The sequence below is a fragment of the Gymnoscopelus microlampas genome (assembly GCF_963454915.1).
Source record: "Gymnoscopelus microlampas genome assembly, chromosome: 13".
Taxonomy (NCBI): Eukaryota; Metazoa; Chordata; class Actinopteri; order Myctophiformes; family Myctophidae; genus Gymnoscopelus; species Gymnoscopelus microlampas.
In genome coordinates, this window is record NC_139950.1 from 40,452,571 (window position 1) to 40,466,224 (window position 13,654).

At 42.7% G+C, this 13,654-nt stretch overlaps 1 protein-coding gene across 1 annotated transcript in view; it reads right to left on the reverse strand.

Moving 5' to 3' along the window:
- disc1 (DISC1 scaffold protein) overlaps positions 1 to 13,654 on the reverse strand; it is a 53,901-nt gene that overhangs the window by 22,673 nt on the left and 17,574 nt on the right. The window contains exons 7-9 of the mRNA XM_084077003.1: positions 11,659 to 11,713; positions 6,358 to 6,460; positions 5,913 to 6,101 (exon numbers count right to left, since the gene is read on the reverse strand). Coding sequence (XP_083933129.1) covers positions 5,913 to 6,101; positions 6,358 to 6,460; positions 11,659 to 11,713 — 347 coding nt within the window. The remainder of the gene's footprint in view (positions 1 to 5,912; positions 6,102 to 6,357; positions 6,461 to 11,658; positions 11,714 to 13,654) is intronic.

Genomic DNA, 13,654 nt, shown 5'->3' on the forward strand with positions numbered 1-13,654 from the left:
AGGTATCCTACCCGACATCAGGGTCTAAATAAAATGACTCAATGGAAGAGTAGAGAGACCACCACCAACCACTGCACAATGCTAGTTATATTGTATTAATATACTCTAACCTAAAGATTGGTTAAAATAACATTTAATTCATTAAAATAAGTTTCAGATTGCAGATTTAGCCCACAGTATTCAGGGCAGGCCAGTGTGTATTTTTGTGTCTCACACTAAGGTGGGGGGGGGAGAGAGAGAGAGAGAGAGAGAGAGAGAGAGAGAGAGAGAGAGAGAGAGAGAGAGAGAGAGAGAGAGAGAGAGAGAGAGAGAGAGCTCATATCCTGCTTGTCATTTCCATTGAAAATGGACAAATAGGCTCAGAGAGAACAGGGCCAGTGGAATAGATATCACATATGTGTGGTGTATTATAGTATTATGTTGTATGTGGACCAGACGACTCACTTACCACCTCTCTAATTGCTGTCTGAGATCTATCCCACCTGACAGAGCCTATGTCAGCCTATATCCATGCTCGCTCAGTTGAGCAGTGTGCGATGACATAGCCACTGAATAATACATGGCCGTATTAAACCCCGCTGCCAAAGGTATGGGGTGTGCACAGACGAGAGGTGACATATTAGTACAGTACTAGTTCTCCTCTCACTCCTCTGGCGTCTATTAAAAAACACTTAAGCATTATTCTATACTTTAAAAAATGTTCAAAAATAGCCCAAACTTGCAATGCTTTGCAAGTGAAAAAATCAACCTTGTTTAAACAATAATTATGTAATATTCACGTTCTGTGTGGATGTACTCATGACACAAACAGCAGTTTAAATTCATACAAATTAATAGCACTAAATAAATAAATGCTCCAGGTGTGTAATGCAGCCTTTAAAATAAGGAAAAGACAACACCATTTCACGATGACAATATCCAAAATCCGACGATATCTCGTCTAATATCACAATATTGATATATTTTAATATATTTCTGGCCAGGATCTGGGCAGAAATAGTAATTAGGCAGACACTTTTCTCAATTCCCAAATAACGTTTTTAGTATTGTTGCAACATCCAGCCTCTTCTCATGACGGATGAAAACAATATGCTCTGTATATAGTGATATTTGAGGCCCAGCACAGGGATAAGGCATCATGAAGCAGGATGACAGTAAGCCCCGTCCTGTGCTTGAAAGGGACCAGAGCACAGGGTGATCTTGGCATTTCCTGTCAGTGGTGGAAAGTAACTAAGTACATTTACTCAAGTACTGTACTTCTACTCGACTACATACATTAACCAATTAAGCCATGTTTTAAACTGAATCTATTCAAAAATAGCTGCATCGTGAGCTTGTAGATCTGCTATTTTTGAAAGACTAACACATTTTGACACAAACTTTCTGCATAATGATTACTTTAACTTGTTGTACTTTAAGTGTATTTTGTTGCAACAACTGTTGCTCATGTAAAACTCTTAATACAAGGACTTTTACTTGCAACAGAGTATATATTGTGGCACTGCTTTAGTAAAAGTATGGAGTGGCTGCTGTCATTGGCAGGTCATGTGAATACAATCTGCAATACGAAGACCCATGAAAAAGGGAGCCACTCGTATAGACTATAATAAATAAGGCAGTGTTCTTCTGGGAGGGATTAATAAATCTCCCAAAGGTATTCACAGATCCTGGATTAGCAAATTCATGAGCCTAGCTTCCTCTCATGCCAGTGATCTCTGCGGGCGCAAAACATCACCGTTCACTGCCAAAGATTCAGGCCAATATCAGAGAGGCTATTCATTTGCAACACAAACAGAGCACTGAGACACCATTGAGAGATGATGAAAACGTGGTACTTGACTTTAATGCAAGAAGGTCATCCACTCCATACAGGTCAAAGCACTAATTCATTACTCCAATTAAGAAATATTTTTTTCACTTGAATAGATTCAATGTCGATTATACATTTTAAATGCCCCCCGTATCTAATGATTATAATCAGCAATTTAGACAGACAAATGGAGCAGATATGTCACATGGCAAGGCATAGTCCCACTCCCACGTGATGCTGTTATGTGCTTGAATGAGTCTGTAGGAGTTAGCAACGGCAAGGCTTTTAAACCTGCAGCTGCACGCATGGGCATTTGCACCTCTTTCTAATTGAAAGTGAATAATGCGGTAATTCTTTTGCTGCCTTGTAACAATGAAAGTGGCTAACATCTGTGAGGACCTTCGTGTCGTCAAACAAATTAGAGGCGGCTCCATATGCAAGCGCAGCAACCACCGATGCACATGTTATGAACGGGGAAGGCATAATAAGGCCGAAGAGGAATGGTGTGTCTTTATAATTGAGTTGAAGGCACTGCCACTGACTGTGATTAATGTCTCTCAGCACAGCCCGGGCTGTTTCCGCTCAACAGCGCTGCAGGTAACACAAACACAGCAGTCAGCACATGCACAAATATTCACATTTGTATGAATGTATTACTATGTTTATGGTACACAATACATCTGATCTTAACAGCAGGCCGGCGGCGTAGTGGGTGGAGGGAGACAGGCAGACTGATGTGTCTGACAGACACTCAATAACCCAGGATCCTTTGGGCTCTTTGGGACCACAAAGCATAGCAGCACGCAGATTGCAGCAAGCACAGCATAATATAGCTGCCATATATTATACGCTATGCACTAATGATCCATTCCATTTTGACAAATACAGCGCTTTTGTGTACAAAACCTGTGTTACGGGTGGATATCCATTTCATGTTGGCTGTGAAATTCTCTGGCTGAAATGACACTCACTGTCGTTATCACGTCTGACATCAAACTCGCAAACCAGAGTTTGTTTAAAAAGACGGGCCTCTAGGGTTACTTCGACTGTGGGCTGTGTGAAAGAACTTTTTCACTGCTGATTGAATCTGGGTAGACGCTAAAGAGACAAGATGAAGAGAAGCTCTACACTCAAAATGCCTCGTCCTGAAAGCCCTCCCTTTCAAAGACCTTCTCACATTCCTTGTTCTACTTACTGTACATACATAAGAGTGGGCTTTACTGCCTTTGCTGTGGAATGTCTTTATTTTTAGCAATGCCAGCCCAGCAGGATTGATATAACTAGTTAATTTCAAAAGATCAGCCCCAAAGTAGTTGACACAGATTTAATGTAAATTACTATCATCTCCAGAGGGTGCAGTGGGAGCTTCGAGAGTAGCTCCGTCAACACCGCTTCCTTTATTTATTTGCTTTGGTAATCTTTAGGGGTATGGAGGTTAGGGCTACCTCTGACAACTTCACAACGGAACGCTATTCTCTGCTGGATAGCAGCAAAGTGAAAGCTGACACAACATTAGAGACAAAAACCAGGAAATTACGCTCCCAGGCCCAGTTAACCACTACACTGCTCTCGATCACACGAGACGCCCTTTAGGAGGAGAGCTGTCACACATTCCATCAAGCTCTCAACAAAAGCACCCTGAAAGAGGCAGAGTCATGAATAAGTCATACGTGTCCGCTGCGTTACTGTCTGTGCGCCATTAACAGGCAATCGCGGTTATTTAATTACATGGAGTGGGATGACAATGATAGCGTTTTTCACTTCCACTTGTGCTGCTTGCACCCAAAGCTGCAGGACTGGTGTGCATGGCAGGAAGCTGTGGCCAGGACACGATCACAAATCCCGCTGTAGTCTCACAAATAAATACCATTCCCATTGCGCGCCCAAGGCGCAGAGGTGACACCGGGGTGACAGCAATACGCAAGGAAAGAAAGGGGGTGATGCAAGCACGCCTCAACAGGATGTTTCTTTGAAAACGAAATGAAACTAAAAAAGGGATTGAGAGTGAACGTATGAGGCTCAAAGATAGCCGTATCTCCTCGCACCAGATCACAGCTGTGGGGTTCTGAGCTCGATGCTAAGCGCAGAGGAGATAAATCATTTGATGAATCAACAGAGCCCACTAAAAGGGACTGATTCATATTCGGATGTAGTGTGTCCACATTAGACCGTGCTGACCCCTGGGGGGTCATTTACAACTCTTGTTCTTGAGCTGTTCAATTATTTATTCGTGAATTTAGTCTCACTCGAGATCTCTCTAGGGGACAAAATTATACTCTCCACGCGGAATTAAACCTCCCATTATGGGTGAGGAATCATCAACGCTCGTGCCAATGGCAATTTACAGCATAATGGCTCCCAGGCCAGAAAGCCTGCACACCACGCAGGGCTGAAATGTTCAATCAGGAGACTCTGTGGAATGTTAACCACTTAAACCCTATTTTCAAAAACGTATGAAATTATTCCGAAAATGGGCGATCTAAGATTTTGAACGATTTTCAAACAATGCATTGCTTGTTAACGCACTCGCAAATGCTGCTCTTCTTAGCTTCTTTTGAAGATGTAACACTGATGACACTGATGCCATGACAATAGGTCTTTTCAGAAAAGAAGGGAGGGTTTTTGCTTCATGCGATGACACTAATGTCAGGCGATAATCACATGCAAGAAATGCCTCAAAAAACCGAAGGCGACCATCTTGACTTTGAAGCTGGCAAAAGAATAAAAAATCCCCAGCCCCTCCAGCTAAACAAATGGTAATGTGCTGTTCTTGGGCTATCAATTTCGAGCTAGTGTGCCAGCCCCTTATTACCCAATGGGATGACAGCTTAATGAAACCCCTGCTCGGTGTCATCCAGGAACAGTGGAACTGTGCCTGCCATATTATGGTCGCCCACTTTGAGCACTTGAGCAAGGCACATACCCAGTCATTAACTCACTACTCTCTTCCCACACGGTGATGTGGTTTTTACACACCTGATTCCAATCCCTTTGTTTAGCCACATCATGTACACGTCCCAATATTCATTCCCCTCTCCCGCCTCCCGTTTCCCTGGGTGCTGTATTATTCCTTCTGAAGCATAGCATGTGTTTGAGGATAGTACATTGACGTGAAGTGGAGTATTTGATCCTTCACAGTGATGAGATAAATACTACATCCCCTAAAACAATGGCAATCCAGCTAAACCAAGATGTAATAATGAAATGGTGCCCCCTAGTGACACTAAAACATGCCTTCAACGGAAGACAATGGGCTGATGATGATGCAATCCCAGTCTTAATCATCTCCACGGAGGAGGATGTTAGATCACTGCTACTGTGCCCTGGGGGATGTGACACCAGCCCAGTTTTGACCGATGTCTCGTAGTCCACCCAGGACTCGTCACTTCACTGCCCAGCGCCCCTCTCTCCTCCCCTGTCTTCAAGCCTCAGAGTGGAATGACCTTTGTTAGAAAATGTCTCTGTGACTGACGGGCTGGGTTTGATAGCAGTGCAGCTGGTGCTGTCAAAATACATTCATCTCTCAACGCCAAGCCACCTCAAGAAGGGACGTAAGCAAAATTCCCCCGACACACATTTTGTTACAATTATGTTCGGAGTGGGTACAGAGAGAGAGGCTATGATAATGAAATATTAGAAGAATGGGCTTGTCACTTCAGTGTTCCCTTCCCTGATAGGAAGCAAATCAAATTAATAACGATAAACAATTATCTGCTGATATTTCAGCTGCCTGTAATCTCCTTAAACAATTATGAGTATCGGATAATAAAAAAAAGAGATATCACGCAAAGTCATCGGCTAACCAGCGGTCCCAGATCCATATCCTAAACTTAACCGCAACAAAACTTGTGAGGTAAGACACATTTCTGAGCAATCAGACAATAAATTATCATCGTAAACCCATGCCGTAACCTAAACTTGACCCATTGTCAATTGTACAAACAAGTGTAATGCAACTAATGCTGAAACACAATCTTAAAGCTACACTATGAACTTCGATCAGCTCAACTACATTATTATGACTATACCCATCATGGGTATGATGATCCTGCCGGTTGCAATGCCAGTATAGGTGCAGCAGCTCATATAGTGCTTGACTCACCATGCTGGGCTCCTCTCTGCTGCAGCTCCTGCTTGAGGAGCTGCTGCTGTTCCTTCATCCTGGACAGCTCCTGGCTGTTCCCGGAGCTCAGTGCGTGGAGCCTCTTTGCCAGCCCCTCCAGCCGGTCCCTCTCTGTGCACATCGCTTTGATCTCAGCCCTCAGCTCCTTGGCGCTGCCGAAGTCATTACCTACAAAACCGAGGCAAGGACGCTTAGCTTCCTACCGCCCATTAATGAGAAGGCTCCAATCATTGATGCGCTTAATTAAGTCGAGCTAATGGGAAGTGATGGAGGCAAATGAGGTAAATAATAAAAAAGAGGAGAGAAATGTCAGGTGTGTGTGTGTGTGTGTGTGTGTGTGTGTGTGTGTGTGTGTGTGTGTGTGCGTGTGCGTGTGCGTGTGCGTGTGCGTGCGCGTGTAGGGGAGGGGGTGTTCGGGGGTCACCTGAGATGGCTGCCAGTTTAGCTTCATGCAGGGCCAAGAGCTGAGTCTCAGTCTCGCTAACTTTTCTCCGTAGGCTGCCTGACAGCCTCTGACTCATGACCACCTGAAGAGAGGAAAGAGAACAAGAGGAAGAGAGACAGGGAGGAGGGAGGGAGGGAGGGAGAGAAAGAGAGAGAGAGAGAGGGTGAGCTCCCTGAAACTGACCTTTCAGGCACAAGGGTCCCCGAAGGATGCACAGCTTGCTCGCAACTCAATCCCCTCCTTTCATATTCTTCCCCGGCGTTCGTTCTTATTAAACTTTACAGATTCATTTCCTTCCTCTGTCCGTCCTCCCCGTGTCCTTTCTGCTTTGAATACGCGGGCGGAGTGTGAAGGGCTAATGCCTTACTCTGTCCATAACCTTTAGAAACGACACAGAGGCTCTTTCTTTCTCAGACAAGGGAAATGTGAAATCCCCATACAGGATGTCGTTAGAATGTCATGTGAGGAATAAAAGGCCGTGGATGTCTTGGACCTGCTGCTGGGGGGGGGGGTTTGACACCACACTGTCATAAAGCCCGTCTCGCCCCCCCAGACCACCCCCGCTCTGCCCTCTGAACCTGTGTTCTTTACCACAAATCCACTTTGCATTAAAGCCTGAATTATACTTAGTTGCATGCCAAAAATAGCACTGTGAGATTGTAGATCTGCTATATTTTCAGTGCACAACACCTGCGCCCAACTAAGTATAACACAGGCTTCACATCCAGATGAAATTCCCATGATGCACTATTCGCCCCCTTCAAAGAGATTGTGGTGGTGTGCGTGCGCGTGCGTGTGTGCGTGCGTGTGTGTGTGTGTGGGGGGGGGGGGGGGGGGGTGTTCCTGCAGCGTCTGCTTCTTATCTGACACGGCTCTGAGCTTTGTTTTGAAAACAGTCAAAGTGCATCATTCAGATGCACAAAACCTCAGCGGGTTTTCTTCACACCTAATAATAAAGGTTTGTTTTGGGACACCCTTCATAATTCCATTTCCTGTGTCATGTGCAGTGGGAGCAGGGAAGAAATGTGTTTAATTTAAAAAAACGGATGTGCCCATTTCGGTGGGGGAGAGGGGTTCTATTGATGTTCATTGATGAATGTTTTCCTTAATGCCTAAATGAAAATGTGTTTCATGTAAAAGGCCCTCAGATAGTTAAGTATCCGATAAAAGTTTTACTTTTGGTAAATGTTACATTTTGTAATTAAGGAAATTCACAGAAATAAGACGAGTGTCTAATAATGGCATGGCTTCCATCTGAAACTCAGACTTCTTGTTATATTTTCTCCCCCTTTTCTCCCATTTTAGTCGTTCTGTCATTTCCCAAGTCCCGTTGTACTGTAGTCCCATAGATATATATACAGTATATACCACAATTCAAATCATTATAACTTGCTCATTTCTCAACTGATTTCCATGCCGTTTGGTTTGTTACAAATGTAGGTAGGACAGGGTATACTAACATGTGGGTTTTCATACCAAAACATCTTACACAGAAAGTAACAGTAATGGTTATAAAACAGGTACTTCAATTCAACTCTGGGATATTTCTTGCAGTGGCACTATGGCAAGCTGACCCAGTTAATATGGCGACATTGACGGCATCAATAGCCGATGCCGTGTCCACGTATTTATGTCTAGACGTATTTATGTCCATGCTGTAGTCCCTTAGGGAGGGTGTAGGAGAGCATGTGTCACCTCCGATACACGACTCCTCCAGTGTGCTTCTTTTCAACTGACAATGAGGAGTTTCACCAGGAGGACGTGTGTGGTTCAGCTCAGCTCCCCACTGAACAGGCAGCCCTGACTAACCTGTAGGAGTCTCTAGTCTAGTCTAGTGCAGCAACAGAGATGAGCCTCCCCACTACGTGGCTTGAATGCGGCTGATTGTGTCGTTGGAGCACCCAGCCGAGCCAAGATGCACCGTGGAGGATTCAAACCCCTGGTCTCCATGAACTTTACCCCTGCGACAAATGCCCCGACATCAGTCATCTATGACTTATCTAGATAGGACATATCACACTATATTTGGGCAATGTTTCAGAGCGGTCCAACCGGCATGTGACTGCCATTGACTACTAGGGGTGTGCCGATATATCGTCCCGCGATATATCGCGATACGTTTTCGCGACGATATGTATCGTTTTGGAAAAAAAAAATATCGTTTTTGAAAAAAAAAAAAATCTTTTTTTTTTTTTTACAATCATAATAATCAGGCATGCAAACGGCCCCGAAGTGAAAAGAGTGACAACATGTTTTTTTTTTCGGGTCAGGTGTCATACTATTTGGATTCAAAACGGCTATTGTAGCTGAAAAGCTACAAGTTTGCATGTCTGAATAATGCAAAAACAGAATTATTTGTTTGCATTTTCTTTTTTTCTCCTCCATATATTTTCATAATAAAAAAAGTGCGTATCGTATCGTATCGAAATCGTATCGAAGTTGTGAGCCAAATATCGTATCGTATCGTTTCGTGAAATTAGTGTATCGGCACACCCCTATTGACTACCATTACATACATTTTTAAAGTTAAATATTAAAAATCACACCCTGTGTGAAGTTAGCGGTGCCTTTGATACTTTTTGTCATCGATATGTGTTTATAATGTGTTTATAGCCATGTGTCACGTGAGGCTTGACCAATCACTTTGTTGACGGGTCTGACCAATCAGAACGTTGACGGGTCTGACCAATCATAACGTTGACGGTGAACACGGACAAAGTCAGGTATAGAGCAGGATCCGCTCTATACCTAAAGGTATAGAGCGGCTAGTTGACGGGTCTGACCAATCAGAACGTTGACGGTGAACACGGACAAAGTCAGGTATAGAGCAGGATCCGCTCTATACCTATAGGTATAGAGCGGCTAGCGCCGCTAAAAATGAATGTATAAAACGTGTGAAAAATATGCTAGGAGGTACAGGTACTTTTGAGATTAGCCCCGGACAGACTCACAGACTCAGAGGCAGACCCTCCTCTAGACGGCTGGCGTCCTACAGAGCCACGCCGCAAAAAGATATCACTGAGACATTGACTATTAACGTAGGGTCCATAAATAAATATTGTGATGTCACACTTAGGTAATCACAGCATCAATGCAAGCTTGATAAAGGGAGGACAAGGAGGATCATGTAGGTACACCGTATCTTCCTGGAAAGCATAGATTCATCTTTTTTTCCTTTTTCTGCTCCAGACACTGCATAGCACAGCCATCTGATGATGGCTTTCTGGAGGGCATAGTGACATTGTGGACCAGCACCCCCCACCGCTGCTGGGGCTCCCTCTCCTCTCTCTCCCTCCCTCCCTATACGCTGCTACTGCTCTGTCAAATTGTCCTAAAGCAAGCCACACATAAGATGCTACCCTATATACTTTGTCCTCCAGGTGTCTATACTGTATTTCCCCTCCGTTTTTCCCTCTACACCAAATTTCTGCTGTGATGTGTTGTGAGCTTATGGATCTGCTATTTTCACTGAATGTTCACCCCAGAATGGAGTACAACGGCGGCAAAATATAAATTAGCAATACTCAATGCACATGCAGGCCTATCATTGTTGACATGTGACAATACCATGCTGCCATATTCTGTGAGTGGAGGTTACATGCAGTACAGTAGACATACAGTACAACAACAGTACACACATTTTATCCATAGGGTAGAAATGCAAGCACGCTCATACAGTAGACCAGTAAGATCTTTCTCTCGCTTTCCATGCTCTGACACGCACGCGCGCACACGCACACACACACACACACACACACACACACACTTACTTTTGGGGACTTTAAATTGACTTACAATCATTCTATATCTTATCCAAATTCCCTGTTCCCGGTGAAACGTAAGTTGAATCTGTGTCCCCAATTTAACATGCTGACCCCAATAAACTGGTTTTATGTACAACATTTGTCCCTAAATGATGCCTATGTCAGGAACGAACGGACACACACACATACGCACACAAAAACACACACACACACACACACACACACACACACACACACACACACACACACACACACACACACACACACACAAACGGACACACAGCATAACTCTGAAAGCCCCAGGCTAGGACAAGGTAATGAGGCAATTTTCTGATGTTCATAGTAGCTCCAGGCTACGTACAGGAATATAGATGTTACTCATAGTACTGCATATTTCCATACTGTTACCTATTACCTTTAGAGAATGGAACTTGTTCCCTCGTTAAATTGTAAATGTAATGTAAATTACTCGCAACAACAAAAGTTTGCTAATGCATGTTACTGTTATATTTGAATACGAAATATAAGGACAATAAATCTTCATTTAGATTTTCGTCAGTACAAACCTAATGGGGATACATCTTTATCTCTATCTTAAATGTGTATCTTTTGTTACCTCACACATTAGATTTCCTACTTTATGCTTTTAATGTAAAGTACAGGACACGTGTGTTGTTTTCTATCATGCTACAAACTGACCACACTGACCATATCCACTGACCCAGGATTCGAAACATGTGAGATTAAATTTCTTATCGCCTCATCCAAGAGGAAATGTTTTGAAATTTCATGTCAATATAAAAGCCTTTTTAACCCTTTTTACCTGACTGTAACTACAATAAATAACCTGTAACAGGGACACAGATCACATGCTATCTTAACACCTTTATACGATGAGGAATTCGATATTCCATCAGCCGTGAGGTGAACAGTAAGTTAAATTGTGGAAGTACAACATGATATAGAATGAATATTGATGATAACAACATTAGTATTATGTTTCTATCTCCTTAGTTCGCTCTTGATATTTTTTCACAGGCAGCTATAAAGAAAACATCTGACAATTTAGCCTAGAGTTTTGACGTGGCAAGGTCATATACGTAAAAAGCCACCTTCTATTTTTGTAAGCTTTTTAGTAAGGTAGAAAATTGGAAAAAATACGCGACCACGTTATAATGTATGTGCTTTAACATCCGAGCACTCACACGGTCAAGTACAGCTACATACAATGACACTTCACATTATCATCTGGCTGGTATGCTTAATTAATAATCTGGTGACAGGTAGATACTCACTGAGTTGACTTTAGTGTTCTTCATTAGATATTCATAAAGCTTTGTGTGCTGAGAGGGGTTACAGGAATAGATCTGGGCTGTTGGAAGAAAGCCTTAAGCCTCATTTATACATTGTAGTACAATGGTGACGCTTGCAAAATAACGTAACATAATTTACCCTAACATTACGTGACGTGAGGTGATGTACAGTAACACATAACATACTGTAAATGAAGCCTTACTTTGGCAGTAGCTTCTTTGATTGACAGATTCAATGCCTGCTCCTGATCCTGGAGTCTGAAAAAAGAGAGAGAAGAGAAGAATATGACAATAACACCAAGCCAGATGTGATCTAGCAAAGCTCTGCGAGGAGCTTCATGTTAATAACGTGTAATTGAACACAATTAATTGCATGGAGCAGTGAAATCAAAACAGTGCACACCAATTATTTCTACTTGATTGGCAAGATTCAGGATACTGAGGGCATAAAACTGCATTAAACGTCATTATCTGTTAATACGGTAGTTACATGCCATCTCTGAAATATACCACCATGCTTTTATTTATCTTTTGGGTTGTCTACACTTAGTTGGATTGAGGACATCTTTTGAGCTGGCAGTTGGCTAATTATGTTGGCTAAATATGAGTTCAACATGTTTTGAATCTGTGAAAATGTTTTACATTTCTTATGTTCAACAATGTAGATCACTAGAAGTTCGGGCCGCTACGCGGCCTGTAGATCATATACTCTATGAGACAATCTGAATACAGTATAAATAAAATGTGTATTTATTGTTTAATTTAAATGTATTAGTATCTAGGGCTGATAATCTGATTACTTTCGATAATATTGTATAACATCACATACAATATGCAATATCACAATTATTAAAAATATTGATTAATAAAAATAAAAAATCTCAATGTGTTTGTAACTCATTATACATATTGGTGGCATATATTTGGCCGCTTTGACAGTTTCTGTGTACTATCTCTACATGGCTTGCTTACGTAATTATGTAAACATGTAAAAGAAAAGCCATCATTAAGATCACAAGGTATTTGGTAACAGAGAAATAGATTAATTAGTAAAGAGAAAGGAATGGAGCATGAAATTCATCACACTCTCTCTGAAACAGAGAGAGTCTGAAACACCCTGAGGCACGACTAATGCACGGTTACAATCCAGCGTGTTAATCTAACTGAGAGGGTACAAATGGAACCATAAGCGTCCATTTGGTTCCACTGGGCTCATATCACAACAGTCAGATGGGCACCACTGATGTTGTGTAAACTAACGTTCAGCCTAAACACGCGTGGCAGCCCCCGCAGTGACATGCAGAAAATGCAGATCACATTGTTCTAATACCGGTGACACAGTTGGGAATTACACCTCGGTATTAGAGGCGAGTGTCACACGTTGATGAAGGGTGCGATACAATCAACATGATGACCCAATGCATGACAACTGGAGATGTGCAGCTGAATATCCAATCTCAGGCCGCAATTTCAATCAGAGGCCTCGCTATCACATTGCAGTTGAGGTGAGGACGTGTCAGATATCAAATTATACCACAGATGGTGGGTCACGCCACTGAGAAGGCGATAAGTACAATTTACATGTATTTCTAACCGGTGGAAGCAGAAAAAGGCTTTGCATAGCGCAGACTCGCAGGCTATTAACGTCAGACGATATGATGCAAAGTATTCATTTGCATCTGAGGAAAAGCCATTAAAATTCAAAACAGGTTCAAGTAGGTGAGAGGGATGAGGATCGTAAGGGGACGCATGGATTAAAAGGAGAAAAAGAAAAGGCGGAGATGAGATGAAACTCTTTGCGACACTTTCTCTCTGAAACTGCAAATAAGCACTTGAGTTGTTTGTCACGTTTCTCTGTGGATTTCTCGGCTATACTTTGTTGACACCCACACCCTAAAAACAGGACGTTTGCTTTCTTCTTTCTCCCTACAGGCAAGTCACTTGAAATTCTGGGCCCCGTGACAATACAACAGTGGAGAACAATAATAATATTAATCTTATAATTAATCATCATCATTATCATTGTCATCACGCCCGTAAATTATGGTAACAACGAGCAAATAATAAACATGTTGGGACGGCACTGGTTCAGGAGGTAGAGCGGAAGGTTCCCGGTTTGATCCCCGTCATTCCCCCTGAAGTGTCCTTGTGCAAGACGCTGAACCCATAACTGCTCCCGATGAGCAGGTCTGTGTCTTG